This window comes from Rosa chinensis, chromosome 6 (genome assembly GCF_002994745.2).
Source record: "Rosa chinensis cultivar Old Blush chromosome 6, RchiOBHm-V2, whole genome shotgun sequence".
Lineage (NCBI taxonomy): Eukaryota > Viridiplantae > Streptophyta > Magnoliopsida > Rosales > Rosaceae > Rosa > Rosa chinensis.
In genome coordinates, this window is record NC_037093.1 from 63,978,912 (window position 1) to 63,998,722 (window position 19,811).

Consider the following 19,811-nt stretch of genomic DNA (forward strand, 5'->3'; position numbering starts at 1 on the left):
ATGGGCCCAACAAAATATTAGAAAATAATCTGACCAAATCATAATAAAGAGTTATATTTCTCAACCACATTATTACATACGTATCGGTCTCATACTCTCATTGTCTCATTTAGTGAATGACAATTCCACTTTGTTTTTTGCCAAAGAGAACGTGGTCTAGAGTTCGTATCTTACATTCACAAGCCACTCCACTCCACTCGTTTCATGATAACTCTAATTATTAAACATACTACAGGCGAAATACACTTTATGGGTGTGTATAAAGAAAACTGCTCTTGTGAATTGGTGTTTTTGTCCTTCTCAAATATTTCAGTTAAAAGATTTTTTAATATTTTAAGGATATTGTGTAAAAAAAAATCTGTTTTGGTTGACAAGCTCTCTCCTCTTAATAATAGTATAGATGATAACTATAATGTGATATTTTAAATAATTATGCTTGAAATTAGAGCTGTCAATAGGTTGTGTTGGGTTGGGTTCATGTCGAGTCAAGGTATTTGTCGTGTCACAAAATACAAATCCAAACCCAACCCATTTAATAATCATGTCAAAAATTTAAACTCAAACCCAACCTAATTATTAAACGGGTCACCCGTTTCCAACCCGCTTAACCCATTTAACAAATATGTCGTGTCGTGTTAGACAAAATGACCCATTTAAGGTTAACAATGTGACTCATTTAACTAAAAAAATATTATTTATATATATTCATAAATAATTGAAAATACATAAATTGATTAAATTCACTAAAAATTCCACGAGATGAAGAATATAAATAATTATATATATTCACAAATAATAATTATACAATAAAATATTTCAAATTGTCTAATCCTATTATCAAATACTCCCAACGTCTAAAATTTCAAGAAAAAATATAGCATAATCGGGTTATATGGGTTCACTTTGTGTTGAATGGTTGACCCGTGGCCGATCCATTTATTAAATGGGTCATGACGAGTTGACCCATGGCCGAACCGCTTTTTAATCGTGCGGGTTTCGAGTCTTGTTATCGGGTCGTGTCGGAATTGACAGCCCTATTTGAAATCTCATCGATAAAATGATTTAGTACTTCTAATATCACGTAATAGAACACTTTAATAATTCAATTTTTTCAGACAGTGAAGTGACTTGACATTATTTGAGATAACCATTTTCTATAACAAGGCAACGAAAAGAGGTTTACAGCTGCAGCTGGTGTAAATTAGGGCGCGTAATTAGGGTTAATCTAGATCACGTGCTAGTGCGTTTAAAATAATACTAGGTGAATTGAGAATTCAAAATGTGATTCTGATCTATCACCATCGTCGTCTGTACTTCGTAGTTTAACTTATGACGATTGTCATTCAACTAGGTCCAAAGTGGAGCAGAAAGTTTGTTCCGGCCATGTTGACTTTCTAAAAGCCCAAACCAACAAGACTCTCCTTCAATAACTCTGGTTGAAAATTCGTTAGGTGCTGAAAGTTAGTGGGGGGCTGATAGCCTAAGACGGCGAGCAACCATCTTTTCGGGTACGTACTTGAAAAACTTTTAGTCTCTGTGCATTATTTGAATTTTGAAGGCAGCGAGAAATTGAGAGTTCCGTTTTGTGTTTTAGGCTCTTAGCTTGAAATTTAGGTGAACCAATGGTAGGGAAGATATCTTTGTTCTCAGATTTGTCACGTTTCATGGCACCATGGGGGCTTCTTTTTAATGCAGGGAGCTACAGCTGCTCACTCGTGCTTTTCGTTTTGTACTAATAAATCATGAAATGGACAGGAGTAGTTTGTGAATTCGAAATTATAACCATTTCGGGGGTCGAGTAAAATTTTTCAGTGATTCGGTCTACAAAAACACTGAAGCAGCAAACTTTGGTTCTGAACCAGAGTAAAAGTTTTACAGAGAATGTTAAACAAGAAATATACACCAACAGTCAAATGAGCATTTTCCAACAGCGGCATACAGTTGGTTTCGTGAAGAAGACTGGTCATGTCTAACATTTCTTGAAGTGAGAATCATCGATTGTGGAATATACTAGGCCTTCATCATCAAGAGACTTGATACCAACCCTGTCACAGAAAAGTAAAATACAAGAATAAGCTACCTCACATGAATCATAGGTTTCTGTGTGTGTACACGGGCGTAAAGAGAGGGAGAGGAAGTGTACAAGATCTTGTCCATGGGGAGTTTTAGGCGCTGGGAAAGCTCTTCTGTCGATGTTCCGTTTGCACTCTCACTGCAATAAAAACCAGTAACAAGAGTCAACTTGGGGACAAAACACATGTTACACAACACAAGGCCAAGTGAAATAGCAGGTAAAACTCGTAACACCAAACATGGGGAGACACCGTATCTTACACTACACAAGGCAACACTAGCAAAACCCAAAAAGGAAACACGGTAACTCACATGCTTGAAGGCTGCGACAAATATTCAAGGATCAATTCATGAGCGCTCATTCGTCCATCAATAGTAAACTGCCCCGAGAACTACAAAAATTGAACCATTAATTGCACATGCTATGCAGGAATAGTTTGAAATGTAACTTGTCCTACTCATGTAACTGGTCCTACTCAGGTAACGCACTTGGTTTGATGAGGCTGTCTGATATCCACTTGGCTCACTCTTCACAGGAGTGTACACAGATGATCCCATAGGCTGAGGTTGATTAACAGCATTTCCTTGGAGCTTCTACAAATGTAATAACACCATAAATAAAAGAACACAAGAGATACATAATATTTAAATTCATAATTGAATGAATGAATGCATAAATCAAGGTAATTGTCTCACTACTTCAAATCAGTATAGATACCTGTAGCAGTAAGTGGTTATATATGCACTCAATGTAGTGGAAGGCAACTTCATCAAAGTTCTTCACAGGCCTGCAACACAAACCAAATTTGAATCATATACTATTGACTAATTTAGTTATAGGAATGCAGTATTGACAAGCATGGCACGGAGCACACACATTTTCAATAAAAGTATCCAAAAGAAATACAAGTTTATCTCGTTCATGCAGTGAATCAAAAAGACTAATTTCTACATAGATAAAAATGTTCTCCAACATGCTGCATCACAAAAGAACATAAACTGAGTATATCTAAATTCAACATCTTTTTGCCACAAAATTTATCTAACATCCAACATATTTAACAGGACAATATTTTAAGATTTCTACAGAACTTAGGGAAAGGGGGAAAACCTGTCAACAAGTTAATAGAATTGTTAAGCCATATTGAAACCATTGAAACAAGTCTTCCTTGACTTTCCACAATGAAACCATTGAAACAAACAAATCAGATACAATATTTTTGTTCATGTGTCTGTGAGAACCATGCCCCTGTGTCTACTATGTGCAGATACATAAATACATGTGTGTGTGTGTGGCACCTATTTTAATGGCACAGTTCTACTTCCAATTGACAATTTGACATTAGTCATATGCATGGTGAAAGCTATTCGGCCCAGTACAATAAGAGGGGTGAAGCATTAGACGTTAAATCCAATTGAAAACCTCCAGACATGAGCATTACTGAAAGAAATACAGGTTCTATATATTCATACCTCACAGAGAATGCAACTATCTGTCGAACACCTTGAAAGGCTTTCAGATGTCCATTGACACGAACATACATTCCATCTCTATAGCACAGTAGATTAGAATTGACATATAAGAACCTCATAATGTCTTTGGTGTTACATAACATCTACAATAGTGCTCATAATTTCAATAGAAATTGAAACTTACTGTATTTCCTCCATTTCTTGTGAGTCAAAATTCTCATTGACCCTATTAAACAAATAACACACATGGAGTTAAACTGATTTTGCAGAAAAGCAGGAAGAATGGATGACTTAAAGATTAAAACCTAGCCAACCCATTACCAAGATATCTATTCTCAAAATTGAAAACACGGTTCTAGCTTCTACTGGTGAATTGTGCATCACATTGTGCACTAAATATCTAAACAAACTCTTCAAAAGCTCTAGTATACCCATAAACTGTATCGGATAATAAAAATGCAAAAATTACCATCTTCGGCATTTGAATCGCCCCGTTCCATCATCAACAGTAAAGGAAACATCAGTGGCCTTCTCGGTTTTCTCAAAGACCATCCCAACCACAGATACCTAAAGCAACCACGTATCAGAAATCCAGCAATCCCATCACAATTACTACTGAAAAATGCTTTTAAATTAGAGAAAAATGAAAAAGGTTAATACATTGGCCACATCAGCACCGCCGATCACAAAGTTTGATTTCTCATCACCAGACTGATAAGCCTCGCTTATCTGCTTCACCGTCACAGGAACCAGTCCGTGACTTTCACGACTCTGCAACAAACCACGCGCCGAATTAAACCGAAACCCTAATTACAGTGAAATAGCCCTAAATCATAGCCGATCTGTAAATTCACTTTCGCTACGGTTACTCTAGGGCTTAATAGTTGCAGATGAGAGAGAAGGAAGAGATGTTTTACCCTAGCAGCGGAGGGATTGGAATCGCCGTGTTGAGTGGCCTGAGAAGACATGAACCCGCCGCCGCCGAAGGCGGAGGTGGCGTCGAATTGGCTGCCTGAGAACATTTCTGAAACCCTTGGAGAGAGAAATCGATCTGATCTAGAGAGAGTGAAAGTGGCGGGGTATGAGGTCTGAGATAAACTGTGGTATTTATATGAGGTATATAGGGATTAAATTGTCTTCCCGCCAAGGTCGTTTCGATATTCCCGCTCAATCTTCATCTCTTTCCTTTCACGGTTTTATGCCTTTGTGGTCCGACTCCGGCCCCTCGGGTCGGATCCGAATGGAAGTCAAAGATCTGAATTTATTTGTTTATGACTCTCTTTTTTTATCTTGAATAAATTTGTTTATGACTTCATACTTCGTAGTTTGCCTCAGAAATTTGAATTTTTTTGGAGTTTTCGAACCAATGAGGTTTTGTTGGAGAAAAATGTCTCAATCGTTTAATCTCTGAATTTAGCTGAGAAAGAATAAAAAATTAAGGTGGTCAAATTTCATGTTAATTGTATAAATCAAACAACTTATTCAACTTTTCAGCAAATTGAGTTGAATTATGACGTGAGATAATAATTTCAACTAAATCTCCCAGACTCAATGAACATGTGGGTGGAGTTGAATTATATTAATACTATATGTGAATTTTTTATTTTTTTTTAAGGAAAATACGACAAGCTATATTAATTAAAACTGAGAAATACATGGAGTCATACAAACACATTGAAAGAAAAATAACAAAGCATAACAAGATGCACAAATGCATCTATAATGAAGAAAAAATAATAAAATATAACAAGATGCGTTAAGAGTAAAGGGTAACCAGGACGTGACTTGATACCAAAAAGATTTGGTATCGCTGTACTGCATATGTCACGAGAGCAGTGTAAATGTACCATAACCGTAACCGAAGATAAAATCACCTCTCTATCACCTAAGAGAGGTGATTCGCTCATCAAGAGTTCGAAAGTGACCGAGGGTGTCAAAAACTCGAATGTCAGCAGACAAACTCCCAAGAACCATAACCAATACTAGCACAAAAGGCGCATCTGTCTCGGATCCAAGATCCGAATTTGGGTATGACTTGGGTCCCAAATTCAGACCCAAATCCTTCCCGAATCCAAATCCCAAATTCAGGTAAGATTTAAATATAAAAATTTACCATTACCATATGTGGGGGTAGTCAACGATTTTGGCCTACCATTGTGACGGTTCACCTTCGCCATAAGTACGCGGGTAATGACGATCGTAAATGCGGCGTTAACTACCGTTGGTAATACCACAATGAAGGAGGCTATTAAAGGCGGTCATAATAACGTGGCATGATGACGTTACTAAATAACGAGGAGTGATGACGTTATTTAATAACGTGATTGGCATCATGGCGTTATTTAATAACGCGGTTGGCGTTATGGCATTATTTAATAACGCGGTTGGCGTTATGGCGTTATTAAATAACGCGGAGTGATGGCGTTACTAAATAACGAGAAGTGATGGCGTTATTAAATAACGCGGTTGGTGTTATGGCGTTATTAAATAACGTCATCGCGTTATTAAATAACGCGGAGTGATGACGTTATTTAATAACGCGGTTGGCGTTATGGCGTTATTAAATAACGCGGAGTGATGGCGTTATTAAATAACGCGGTTGGTGTTATGGCGTTATTAAATAACGCGAAGTGATGACGTTATTTAATAACGCGGTAACGCGGTTGGCGTTATGGCGTTATTTAATAATGAGGAGTGATGGCATTATTGAATAACGCAGAGTGATGACGTTATTAAATAACGCGAAATTATGAGGATAATAAGCACAGTTATCAAAACGATATTAAACGCCACTTATGGTGCAAGCTCTCCCTCACCTATAAATAGGGGACATACTGACCAGGTAAGATATCTGATTCCGATTTGTTGACTCCACTACTAAAAAATAGACTGACTTAGGCATCGGAGGGTTTTATGCAGGTACCCCCCTCCTCCTCGAGCCGACGGTCAAACTTCGAGTCAACACTCAAAGAAAGTTTCTCTATCTTCCCGGTCAGCTCCCGCTCCAGTCCACATTCATTGGTGAGTCAAACTCCTCTACGGAATTTTTCTTCACCAACACCATACTTGAAAGTAATAGCATGTTCTTATACTTTTCACTCTTAGTTTTAGTTTTGGCCAGTAACAGCATATTCTTATAGTTTTGTGGATGCATGTACTCATTGGGGCATATCCGCATATGTAATCAAGTATTCAAGTTTTGAAAAAATGTTGGAAAGTTGGGGGGTGGGGTGGACGGTGGCATCGGGACCCCCTTTAATTATCACAGTAGTTATGTCACTATCTGTTCCATTTACTTTATACATTCCATGTGCTGATTTTGCTATGAAAGAGAGCATACCTTGCCCTTGCCTCTTTGAAGATTAAGAAGCCAATACAATTTTATCGATGATCTTGTTGTCGTTTATGCTCTCATCACTTAGAATCACTAGTTACAAGATGTAAGCTTTGTCGACTCTGTCAATGGAAGGGTATATTACCTCGCTTTGACATTTTCTTTTTTAAATAAGGATCGGTGCAAATGCCAGTAAACTTTCATTTATAAAATTGTTGAATACAACTAGGAGTGACATAATGTTTAAATCTCAAGTTATAATAAGCGTAAATAATAGTAAAAATTTTCACTAAAAATATGTATTCAAACATGGACCAACTAGCAAAGAGTGGAGATGTAGCATTGTTGTTATGGCCAATGTTGAACTCTCTTCAGTTGAAGATGGAAAGTCAAAAAATGTATAGACTGAGGTAGTTGTCTCATAGAATTGTTAAGTTCAATATTAATGGATCTTAGTAGTTGTCTTCCCTTGATATATAAATGAATGATTTGATACAGTTACTGAGGTAGTATAGTGTGCACATGTTTTCTCTCTATCTGAATGTGTTTTTAAAAGAAATCAGCGTTTTTGGAGGCATACAACACGGGGCACAAGTCCCACCCTTAATTATAAATGAGAGGGTTTTGTCACTAATTGAAAACATACCGCTCGTCCCCTAAAGTAACTACGTGATGTAAAGAACTCATTGGTAGGGAGTTTATATTTATACCTTTAAAATTTGCAATTAGACCTTTAATTTATTTTTACAAATAACTAGATAGCAATTTCGATAATTTTCCCACAATGTCCATCGTCCAATAAAATCAATAAAATTTTTTATTTATTTTTTATTCTATTCTTACCTCCAAATTTTAGTAGTTGGACCTCGTTTAATTTTTGAAGATTTCACAGTTCTATTTTACCTTGATACAAATAAGCTATAAAAAAGAAAGAAAAAAAAATTCTCTAGTTGGTAGTCCTCTCTCTCTCTCTCTCTCTCTCTCTCATGTAATTTTATAAAGGTTGTTTACGGCCTTGTATGTGAACTCTTTCTAAGAAATTTTCAACTTTTTATAATCTTATGGAGGTTAGATAGCTATTGAATCAATGAAACATAATGACTCTTCCCACCCTCGTCAAATCTTCTTTCCACCATCATTCCTACTAATAGTTCCATAATTTTTTGTTTCCTTATTTTCTATCAGTTTCATGGCTAAAACTCTTTTTTCATAAGAAAACCTATTTCTATTGATAAGTGTGTTTGAATCCAAAATGAGCATTTTGACCTGACAAGGCGTGTTTTGGAGAAATTGAGCCAATGTCAGTGGCTCAAGCTATATATTGTCGACAAGTTCGAAATATATTATTTAGAGGCTAAATAAAGCCTACATGCAGAATTATGGAAGATTATGCAAGCTGCAAGAAAAGACACGCCCATGCAAATATTCATACTCCATTCAATTAAGGAATATGACATGCACGTAGGGAAGCATTCAACTACATTTCATGGTGGCCAATTGGAAAACCTATCATGATTCCATTAGTGCTTAATTGGAAAACTTATCATGATTCCATTAGTGCTCCATCATGATTTGTTTAAGGCCAACCACTTTGGCTCGGCAGCCTATATATAGAGGCTAATACGAAGTAACAAGACACACAATTCATCAATTAATCTCTACGATTATCCAAGCATCTCCAGAGCAACCCCTCTCCTTCTCTTACCTGTGACCACACTCCAGTCCCAGAATCCTCAGGAGCCGACTGTCAGTGCCACTAAACCCTCTGTCAAAGTGCTTCGGTCCTAGTCTCCTCCGGAGCCAACTGTAGTACTGCGACCATAACGGTTACGGAACTATCCAAGCAAGGGTAACACCCTCGCAAACCAGCCAAGCTAAAGTCACTCTTTAGCAAATTCTCCCCACTTCCCAGTGATTTTCGCCCTGCTCGATCTACGACGTCAAGTATCGATTGTGTGATTTTGAATAAGCTTAGCAAAAGTCCTCACCACAAGGCACAAAGAATCCCGCGACGAGGTTGGTGCTCTCCTCATCCACAATCGCTCGAAAGAAGTCAGGTCAAGGGACACCCCCGACGACCACACCCAAATGGTGCAAGCACGCCCGCGCAGAAAAGAGACTGTTGACCAGCTGCAACAACACTGGAGCCAAACAAGGTGATCAGCTACAAAGTTCACAAAATTTTGATAGCAGCATAGATAATGTTTGCCGATGTATATTTTAGGGCTTTCGATGGACAAGAAAGTCTTCACCAAGTTAAAGACTACTACTGTATGTAGAGGTAAGAATTTTTTTTTCCTTCCTTATTTTGTGTCTTTATTGATAATTTAACATGAGTTAACAAAGTCAATTATTATTTGAAAAAAAAAATGTCAAAATGCTAATTTTATAAGTATGAATATAAGCTCCCTCATTGGTATAGAAAATAAAACCCCGTAAATTGAGATACAGCTTACAAACGACTAATGTATAAATGCAAATACGGTGATTTTGAGTCAAGTATCGACTTCTCCAGTAGTATTCATTCGAAAATAACAAAAGAAATTTTCTAAAAATATGGGAAACCCTAGCAGAGGGGTGGGAGTTTGCCGCCTCTGGCCTGGCTTCTCAAGAATTGTCCCCCATCCTCGATGGGGTTCGTTTCCAATACCGCCATTGGGATTGGATGAAGTGTTCTCGTTGTCTGGCGTTGCCAAGCAACAGGGGCTGTTGTGTGGTCACGAGATCAGAATCTGTGGGTTGTGATATGGCTCTGGCCAAGGATTGAAGGCGGCATCGGACATCGGCCTGATCAGAACTTTGGTTGAGTGTTTGAGACCCAATTTGAAGGGTGCGGTGTCCAGTGGTGTGACAGATTGGAACGTTTGTGGCTTGTCAATTCGATCTCTGGGAGGATCGATGGAGGCAGAGAGCAGCGACGGTACGGAGCGGCCACGACGGGCGCGACTTAAAGATGGGGGTGTAGATCCGTCTGATGCAGGTGATGGCGCTTAGCGTTAAGTTGATAGGGCCGGTGGCATTGCTGGCTGCGGGTGGCTTCGAGTAGGGGGGCTAGGATGACCTCTCTCCGACGTAAGGCGGTGGAGCAGAGGTTGGGGCCGAGGCAAGGGATGGGATAGGTGCCAAAAGAGGTTTTGGGTGCCCAAAGCAGGATTTTGTGGGCCTGGGCTTCTTCTCTGTTGGACTGCTCAAGTACAGTGTTGGGTTGGGCCTTTATTCTCGGGGCTTTGCAACTAGTGTATGGACTTATTGCTGTTAGGGTTCGTATCTAGGATCCGGGAGACGTTTTATGGGCCCCAAATTTTTTTGCATTTTGGACCGACTTCTTTGGTTACTTAGCTAGGAGATTGCTCTCTTTTCGGCGCAGTTTTATGCGTGGATTAGGCAAGGTCGGTCTACCGCCGGCTGCCTTGATAGAAGGTTACCCTCTATTCGACGTTTATATCTATGTGGAAGTATGGTCGACCATACTATTGGTACTGTTTTACTTAGTCCGGATTCTAGGGCTGGGCATCCAAAACCGAAGGCCCGGTCCCGTTCCGAAAACTACCGATACGAGTCTGTATCAAAATTTGAAATTCACTGTTTAGGCCCGTCCTGAGAAAACGGGCCCGGTACCGGTACCGGTACCAGCCTAATAGATACCGATTGGTCCCGTCCCGTTTAAATTAATTAAATTAATTTTTAAATTTTTTACATTACTTGGCTGAGTTTGATTGGATAGTTTAGTTGGGAACACAAAGGAATGACCACACCTGATCACTAACCTTTAACCTCAATCGACTAAACCAATTCACCCTCTTGTCCACTCTCCAGATCCTCTTCTGTTCTTCATCTAAATCCTAGATCCCCTCCCCGTCAATGACGAGCTTGTCTGGGACAACGGCAAGCCGTTTCCACAGCCCTGTATCGATCGCATCGCCAATTCACTCTCTTCTCCACTCTCCAGATCTTCTTCTGTTCTTCATCTAAATCCCAGATCCCCTTCCCGTCAACGACGAGCTCATCTGGGAGAACGGCACGCCATTTCCCGAGCCCTATATCGATCGCATCACCGACACTGTCGGAAGGTACGGTGACTAACGTGTGATGTTACAGTGAATCCCGACAGGTTTCGATCGCTTTCAATCCATTTTCCACTTCCACTTCCCCCCACTTTCATGTTTCTGTATTTGGTTGTAGTTGAATTGGTTTTAAGAATTTGTGGATTGATGAAAGAAAGTGAAGTGACGATAAAAATTCATATCTTCAATTCGCTGTCTTACTTTGAATTGGCTGTGGTTCTGATCACTTTCTTTCTCATTTTTCCATAACATTCACGTAGACATATGGATCTCAAGTTTCTTTCTTGTTTTTCTTTCAATCTGGGCAGCTGATGAGTCTCATGGTATTGTGGGTAATTTGCGTCTGAATATTCAATGATGTTTTACTTTCACCTTGGAGAATTGATGCCCAAGTTTTTTTTTTTCTGTTTCCAAGTTCTATCAAGTTTCTGTTATTTTTGGCTCAATTTTGATTTATCAAGTCATTGTTTGCTTTGTTGGCCAAAGTTTTGATCGTCATAGCTGCATCCTGGAAGGATTGAAATCTATAAATTTTGGATACCTGTTAAGTGTTAAGTACTTGAGTACTTAAGTGTGGGAAAAAAAAATAGAGAGAGAGAGTCGGGTATCCCGAATTGGGCCAGGGCCCGACCCGATCCAGCTCGATTTCGGTACCTTCAGTACCAACTTTAAAAAAACGTAATCCAGTCCCGGCCTGTCCCGAATAATATTTTCTATACCAGGCTCGGTATCACACAGTAACCAGCTCGTGCCCAGCCCCACTGGATTCTGTCTGTGGCTTCATCAAATGCTTTATTGCATCCCTTAGCACCCTTATTAGGTTTTATTTCCGATGCCTTGTTGCATTTAGTATTGTTTTTGTTATTTTATATTTTGATGTATTTTCTTCATTTATAAGTTGTAAGTTTTCTTATAATTAGTAGTAATAAAGTGGCTGACTATTACTCTAAAAAAAAAAGTATTGACTTCTCCTTCAATGTTTTTTTTTTATCAATAAGAAACTTCATTAATAATGAACTAGTTACAATGATTTTGGGCAACATCTCTTTTACAGAAATGGCCACTAGACTTCACACTGGAACTCTATAATGACTGACTGGAGCCAGAAGGGCTTCGACTAAAAAATTTGCACAGTAATTATATGGCAAAGACAACATGCGCAGGAGTAGTAATCCTTAATACTCAACTTTGTTAACACTAACTCGACACTCAAAGTCCACCTGACCTGCCTTTGATCGACCAAGCCAACACTCGTTGTGACTTCGAACCCGACCAAAGTGAATTGCTGGACAGTCGGACATGGGACTAAACTAAACCCAACACTGTCACCACCCTAATGTCAACACCGTCAATCCATTGATACTCCAAATCGCCATCGCCTCCGACCCAAACCAGACAGGAATGACCCACTAGAAGGCCAATGATGATTGTCTATGCCACAACTAGACTTTTTCGCCATCATTGCTGACCCAACTCCAGAACAGGAACGACCCTCTAGACAGCCAAAGAGAAGATTGTCTCTGCCACAACTTACAGTGCGCCCGACCCAACAATTAATACCTAACACAAATAGAACACCTGCTAATACCACAAACCGAAACTCTAAACCTTAAGCCCTGACTCATATTGGTAGGGACTTAAATCTGGCTTAAAGCCAATTCTAATTAAAAAATAAAAAACATAAATATAAATTAATATAGTTTGGGCCCAAAGAAAATGCTCAGGCCCACATAGTTCTTAACCCAAGCCCATGTCTAGATCTGCAGCCACCGTACTAGTTGCTCCCTCGAAATCCCGCCGCCCGCCTACCTCTGCTTTCCACGACCTGTGCCGACCAACCCAACACCAGACAGACCAAACCCAGCACCGGCGCTTCACCGTGACCTACAACCAGGCCAAACCAACGGCGAGTCGTATCCAAATCCGCTACCCACCCAATCCGGCCGCCCGGATCTATCCCCACTAACAAGACCCCGAAACGGAGGCCTACCAGATCGCGCCCTGAAGATCACGAACGCCGCTGCAAACCACTGAATCCCCAACGGCCTTCCCATCCATAGAGTCCGGAACCCACCGACCAACACCTAATCCCGGCAACATTCGATCTCCACACTAACTGGGCATACTGGAGGATCATCGATCGACCCTTACACCTTGAAAAGCCCGTCCGACGACGCCGTCACGAGGGCTTGCCGTCGGCCAAGGCATGAGTGCATGACGGCACAGTGAAGAAAGCCAAGCGCGTTACTTCTCCTTCAATGTTGTAGTTAATATTTTAATATAGAAGAGTTTGAAAACTTTTTTCTTTTTTAATACTAAGTTCAAAAACTAGAAACTGTTTGCTTTTGAGTCGGCCCAAGAGAATTCGGAGCCCAAACATAACCCAAAGGAAAAGCTATAATTTTTTTATTTCTTGCCGAATATAATCATATAACCGCCTAATGGATTAGGATTCCATTTTCAGATAGAACAAGAGATTTGGCAGATTCCAGCACATCACTTTCAAATTAGCTACTTTCCCTTACGTTTTCGACCATCCAAAATTACGATCACACAGTTTTTTGTGGCCTCCTCTCCCTCACCCATATATATAAATCTATATCATTGTTTAGAAACCAAAATTTTGAAGCGGTTGCAGCTCGCTCTCTTTTCCTCTCTCTCTCTCTCTCTATGCCTCGTCTTCAAAATCACCTCCACTGAAAAACCAGAATCACATCCATGAATTCCGTTTCTGTAAACTGCACGCGCACAGCTCCGTTTCCCGCCAAGCATCTGAGCTCCGCCGGAGCTCGTAGTGTTGCCGGTCAAATAAATGGACCGTCGGAAGGTTGGAGTTCGTTTGATTACAGGCGAAGAGTCCAGAGAAGCGGGAGGTTCCGAGTTTCGAATGCCGCGACCGGAACGCGGCGGAGCTTGGCATCTTCGAGCGACGGCGAGATCGGTTTTGGGAAGCTGAGCAAGTCTAGCGCCGCCATGGAGCAGCTCGACTTCGAGCGCGGCGTTTGCGTGCCGTTTCGCAAGTATACTCCCGAGACTGTATGCGATTTCAACCAGCATGTTCATTTTATCTGTTTTTCTTTTTAATTTTTATGCGAAATTTTGTGTGTGTTTAGCGCATTTAGTATTTTCTCGTGTTTCTGAGCTGAATTAGTGTTTAATTTCCGGTGAATTGTGATGATTCTGCAGTTAAAAGAGTTTGAATTTTTGTGTTGATAATGATACGTGATTCGAATTCAGTAGCCTGTTGTGTTTCTGAACTGAATTAGTGTTTATTTTGCGGGTGAATTTTGATGAATATCTAGTCTAAGAAGCTTTATTTTGGATTTTGTTTGGAAATTGTAAATCATTTGGTATGGACTTCATGCTGTTGTTTACAATTTAGGTGAGGAATAAGGTGTTGGAATCCAATGGGGCAGTTGCATCGCTAATTTCGAGAGGTGTGGAGATAGTGTGGACTTTGGGCTTGTATTGGTCTACCTTGATGTATGACTGCTTCGTCGGAAGGGATCAAGAAGTTGTTCCAAAGCGTGCTCGACAGCTTAGAAACCTCCTGTGTGATTTGGGGCCTTCTTTCATCAAAGCTGGCCAGGTGAGACTAACACCAGCAGTGAAGTTGAATTTATAATCACAAGCATGTTCATATTGTTTTATCAATTGATTGAACTGAAAAGGGAGATTTCTCTGCTACTTCAAATTCGAAAATCTTGTTGTATACTGCCATTGTATTATACATTCATATGTTTGCTGAGTTTGCTCTATTGAATGCATGACTGATTTGACTCATGTATTGAAAGGTTCTTGCAAACAGACCTGATATTATCAGAGAAGATTACATGAATGAACTTTGCATTCTCCAAGATGATGTTCCTCCGTTCCCCAATCAGGTAAAAACTCACTCTACCAAATTTTTTTTTTTGTTTCCAGTTGCTTTTATTTGTCACTCGTGAGACAGTTTTGGGGTTCTAAAAACTTATAACCGTATCTATCAACTCTACATTTGTTCAGGTCGCCTTTGACATAATAGAAGAGGAGTTGGGTCAACCCCTTGAAGCTGTATTCAGTAAGATTTCGCCACAGACAATAGCAGCTGCCAGTTTGGGTCAAGTTTACCGAGCTACTTTACGTGACACTGGCGAGGATGTAGCTATTAAGGTTTATCCGATACCATCAAGTTTTCCAAATTTCTCTCTCTCACACACACACATGTATATTTAAGTGTCATATTAACTTGTTTAATAGATATTTTGATTTCCTCAAAACTTGAACTTTGAATACATTCCTGTAGCAAAAAATGATTGAGGTGTCTACACATGGAGTTTACTTGCAGGAGTAAGGTTCTGATGGAATCAGAACAAGCCCGATCAAAATATAATATTCAATTTCTTCTGTACTTGCAGGTACAAAGGCCAGAGATAGAACCTATAATTTATAGGGATCTTTTTCTGTTCCGTACTCTTGCTTCATTCTTAAATGGAATCAGTCTACAGAAACTTGGGTGCAATGCTGAGCTCATTGTTGATGAATTCGGTGAGAAGCTTTTGGAGGAGCTTGATTACACTTTGGTACCTTTCAGACCTGCTCTATAGAAGCACAAAAAATAGACCTCGCCTGCCATATCTGCATTGCAATCTCTACTCTCGCTGTGGTTGCAGTTTTATTTTGAAGTTTTAATTACTAATAAAACTCTCTTCCCTCTATTACAGGAAGCCCGCAATATTGAAGATTTTCTTGAGAACTTTAAAGATGATCCTACTGTCAAGATACCTGACGTTTACAAACAGCTTTCTGGTCCACGTGTTCTAGTAATGGAGTGGATCGATGGTGTTCGGTGCACTAACCCACAGGTATAATTGTCAGTTGGAACAATGCTGTTGCCCCATGATAAGATATCAGTTGTCTATCAATAATATCCCACCATGTGTTGCAGGCAATTAGAGAAGCCGGTATTGATGTAAATGGGTTCTTAACTGTTGGAGTCAGTGCTGCGTTGCGCCAATTACTGGAATTTGGATTGTTCCATGGAGATCCACATCCTGGAAATGTTTTTGCTATGCGTGATGGACGTATTGGATATGTGGACTTTGGGAATGTTGCTGTGCTTAGTCAGGTGAAATACGTACTTCAAAGACATTTGATATGTAGATAAGGCCTTGTCTTTGTTTCTTTTCGCTTCAGTTTGTAGGGACCAGCATTTTGCATTTGTGTTGATTATTGGGGTTAATGGATGAAATCAATATATTGCAGTAGACAGGATAATAGGATGTCTCTCTTCAATTGGATATCTAGGCATCATATAAAGATATATAGCCATAAGTTTGTTACTAATTCTTGTACTTTGATCAAATGTCTTTTATTTCAGCAAAACAAACAGATTTTGATCGATGCTGTCGTCCATGCTGTAAATGAGGACTATGTTGAGATGGCAAATGATTTCACCAGACTGGGCTTCTTGGCTCCTGGGACTGATGTCTCTCCTATTGTTCCAGCTTTAGAAGCAATCTGGCAGAATTCTCTTGGAAAAGGACTGTCTGACTTTAATTTTCGAAGTGTTACTGGTAAGTTAATATCCTCCAAATTTGATGTTCATTTCAGTTTTGTTTTCCTGTGGATGTCTGTCAACATTGTTTAAGAAATCTTGGATATACGTTTTCCTCTATTTATGGACTGTGGTTTACATTGGCTGGTCTATTTAGGACACACTCATAATACATGTAATGAACTATGGGTTCTGCTGGTGCAGGGAAGTTTAATGAATTAGTTTACAACTATCCCATTCGTATTCCAGAGAGGTTTTCTCTTGTTATCAGATCTTTATTGACTCAAGAGGGTATCTGTTTTACTTTGCAGCCAGACTTCAAATTTCTTGAGGTAAGGGCAGATCTTTCTCTTTCCCTCACATTTTTTCTTGGGATTATATCTTCTGAATTGATAAAGTTAGGTATGTAGAAATTTTATAGAGAAACCCATGATTTACAATTAGAAACCTCACGTCCTGGATAGACTGTTTGGTGATAGCCATCTTGTTGTATGACATGCTTTATTTTCCCACACTATTGTTGACACTCTTCAGTCAAATAGGTTGCATATCCATATGTGGCAAAACGCCTCCTAACAGATCCAAACCCGGCTCTGCGTGAACGCCTCATACAAGTAAGTTCAAAGCTGTATATTATGTCTATAATGTCCTTCGATTAAGTGTGTTGAATGTCAGAGCATATCTGTACATGTGAAAGTGCCTTCCAATCAACAACTGATTCTGAATGAAATGACCATATTTGTTTATTTATTTATTTTTTTGAAGAAACATTGAAATGAGCAATGTTGCCTATGGGAACTGTTATGGTTTATTTTGAGAAATTTTCTCTTAGCTATGAAAAGCTTTTTTTGCACTTGGTACCAATGAAAGCCATCATATTTATTTCTATATTTGGTCAACTTTTCTCTTAATTTTCTGACAAATATATACTTATCATTTCTTGGTTTGGCTGATGTATTTCTTATCATTAATTCAGTCAGCCATGCAACTATAGTGGTTTTTGGAATTGTAATCCTATAATAATAATCTGCAACTTGCTATGTTTTTTAGGTACTATTTAAGGATGGTGTTTTCCAATGGAAGCGGCTAGAAAATCTCATTGTTCTTGCAAAAGAAAATGTGTCCATGATGAGCAGCAATCCTGCATTGCAAGCGAAAGAAATGTCTGTATCTTCTAATAACCAATTTTGTTTATTCTTCTGCTTGAAAGTTGTAACTTGTAACAGCCTAATCTATTTTCTCTGTGCGCTTCTGTGCAGGCAAGGGTTAAGAGAGTTGCAAGTTAGCAAGAAACTGGACCTCACTGACACCATCAAAGATGGAGCTCGCCTTTTCATTTTTGACGAAGGAATCCGTAGAAAGCTCATTCTTGCTTTGACCGAAGATTCAAAGCTTCACATAGAAGAGGTATGAAACTTTAAGAAGGAACTTTTTTTTTCCCAAAATTTTTGTTTTAATTCTCCTCTTCCACCAAGTTATGACAAGCTATGCTGTCAATTTCTTCTCTGTAGCTCGTGGATGTGTATAGACTGGTTGAAGATCAGATAGACATACCAACGGTTGCTGTGGAAGTAGCACGAGGTGAACTTCATTACTATTTACTCCATATTCAACACATCTTTACAATAGTGGGTAAAAGAGTGAGACCACTTGGAATTCTACCCAAGTCGGTGGGCACAAGTAAAGTCTATGCGCTCCACTTCTCCCAATCCATTTCTATGTTGATTTCTCAAAATTTTGTGCTGCAACTTGCAGACTTTCCGTCGTTCGTTCGAGATGTGATGCTTTCGTGGAGCGAGTCGGTCTTAACTGATAGATAGTTGGAAGTTTTGGAGTAGCTGCAAACACAGAACTTACTATACTACTGAGTATACCATACGAACCAATCTTACACCCTATTATTGTTCGAAAACCGATTGTCTGAAGTTGTAAATTGCCTTGCAAATGTTGTAAATGAGAGTACACTGTAGTCTGTATAGAACCAAGCATTTTGGTATAGCAAGTATATGCGATTCAAATGTAGTCTTTTGAGCAAAGCACTCAATTCCATAGCCAGAGGGATCCCCCTATGCTGAAGAAAGAAAGAAAAGGGATCTCCCATAAGAATGTGATTCTATATACGGTATGGTACGCAATCCATTTTTCAATGCACAAAATTTGAACCAAGGAACTTGTACTTTTCAATGCACAAAGTTGAACTAAGGGTTTTTAACTTCAACAATGTCTAAACTCTTTGAGGACTTTTGAAATGATACCTGAACTTTCAAAGTTATCAATGTGATACATGAACTCATTTTTTCGTATCAATGTTGTACCTGCGGTCGATTTCCGTCACAGAACCGTTAACTATGATCCCGTGCCCAGCATGTGAGGCACAAAATAAGGGTAAAAATGACATTTCCCACTTCCTTTAGTTTTTCACGGGGTTTTTTACTTCAATAGTGTCTGAACTCTTCGAAAACTTTTGAAATGATACCTGAACTTTCAAAGTTATCAATGTGATACCTAGACTCATTTTTTCGTATCAACGTTGTACATGCGGTCGATTTCCGTCACAGAACCGTTAACTATGACTACGTGCCCAGCACGTGAGGCACTTAATGAGGTTAAAAGATTAATTTACCCTAAAAAATATTTTATTTTTATTTTTATTTTTTTTGCTTTCTTTCTTTCTTTTTTTCTTTCTTGTTTTTCTTTTTCGATGTCTTCTTCCCTCTGATTTGTCCCCTCCGATTGGAAGCCATGGCCGCAAATCAGATCTCACCTTCTCTCTCAACCACCCAACCCTTTCCAAGCACTACCTGACTACAACCACATTGAACTGAGCTAGATCGATATGGCTACCTTACAAAAATTCAAGCTCCTCGCCCCTCAATGCCCCGTCGTCACTTGAAGCCCCACGCGCAGCCCATCCGCCAGCCCCGTCATCCACCTCTGCCGCCGTAAAACCCCTCAGATTGTTCCTCACCCGCCCCGCCCACCGCCGATTACCTCGCCAGAGTACCTCTTCCGATGCTCCCACTAAGTACTGATATTACAGCCGCAAATAACCAAAGGCCGGTTCTTTTTTGGACAAATTGATTAGAAGCTGGAAACAGTGAAATGATCATTGCCCCATTGTTCGATAAATCATATACAGATAGATATAGTTATACACAAACAAGCAGTCGCGGAAAAATCAGTTTTGAGTTTTCTCCCATCATCACCATCCTTCGCCTCTTCGCTGCTGTTGAGAGAGAGAGAGAGTTGCAGAGAGAGAAAGAGAGAGACTCTCAGTCTCCTTCACTTTTGCAGATTTTGATTCAATTACAAAGACACAGACTATTTTTTA

At 39.5% G+C, this 19,811-nt stretch overlaps 2 protein-coding genes and 1 non-coding gene across 9 annotated transcripts; 2 read left to right on the plus strand and 1 right to left on the minus strand.

Moving 5' to 3' along the window:
* Positions 1 to 1,792: 1,792 nt before the first annotated feature.
* On the minus strand, positions 1,793 to 4,786 carry LOC112172835 (replication protein A 32 kDa subunit A). Of its 4 annotated transcripts, none has more exons than XM_040509118.1 (10): positions 4,464 to 4,786; positions 4,207 to 4,317; positions 4,016 to 4,113; positions 3,731 to 3,772; positions 3,547 to 3,624; positions 2,792 to 2,861; positions 2,563 to 2,664; positions 2,386 to 2,453; positions 2,144 to 2,212; positions 1,793 to 2,045 (listed from the first exon to the last, which is right to left on the minus strand). In XM_040509118.1, exons 1-10 carry the CDS (start codon positions 4,566 to 4,568, stop codon positions 1,970 to 1,972), a joined length of 819 nt encoding a protein of 272 aa, XP_040365052.1. In that variant the 5' UTR covers positions 4,569 to 4,786; the 3' UTR covers positions 1,793 to 1,969. The 4 variants fall into 4 exon arrangements, with proteins under 4 accessions (XP_040365052.1, XP_024166100.1, XP_040365051.1 ...); XM_024310332.2 differs by having other exon boundaries at positions 2,386 to 2,465; XM_040509117.1 differs by having other exon boundaries at positions 2,563 to 2,667; positions 4,464 to 4,784.
* A 6,457-nt stretch (positions 4,787 to 11,243) lies between these two features.
* Positions 11,244 to 11,337, plus strand: LOC112174912. The gene has a single exon (XR_002926223.1). It is a non-coding gene; the product is annotated as a small nucleolar RNA Z101 (small nucleolar RNA).
* A 2,125-nt stretch (positions 11,338 to 13,462) lies between these two features.
* Positions 13,463 to 18,502, plus strand: LOC112172204 (protein ACTIVITY OF BC1 COMPLEX KINASE 1, chloroplastic). Of its 4 annotated transcripts, none has more exons than XM_024309450.2 (14): positions 13,463 to 13,980; positions 14,327 to 14,533; positions 14,739 to 14,828; positions 14,950 to 15,096; positions 15,342 to 15,506; positions 15,648 to 15,788; positions 15,872 to 16,051; positions 16,304 to 16,499; positions 16,685 to 16,812; positions 17,023 to 17,094; positions 17,531 to 17,643; positions 17,740 to 17,887; positions 17,992 to 18,061; positions 18,236 to 18,502. In XM_024309450.2, exons 1-14 carry the CDS (start codon positions 13,663 to 13,665, stop codon positions 18,298 to 18,300), a joined length of 2,040 nt encoding a protein of 679 aa, XP_024165218.1. In that variant the 5' UTR covers positions 13,463 to 13,662; the 3' UTR covers positions 18,301 to 18,502. The 4 variants fall into 4 exon arrangements, with proteins under 4 accessions (XP_024165218.1, XP_024165219.1, XP_024165221.1 ...); XM_024309451.2 differs by having other exon boundaries at positions 13,819 to 13,964; XM_024309453.2 differs by having other exon boundaries at positions 13,819 to 13,964; positions 14,753 to 14,828.
* Positions 18,503 to 19,811: the final 1,309 nt, after the last annotated feature.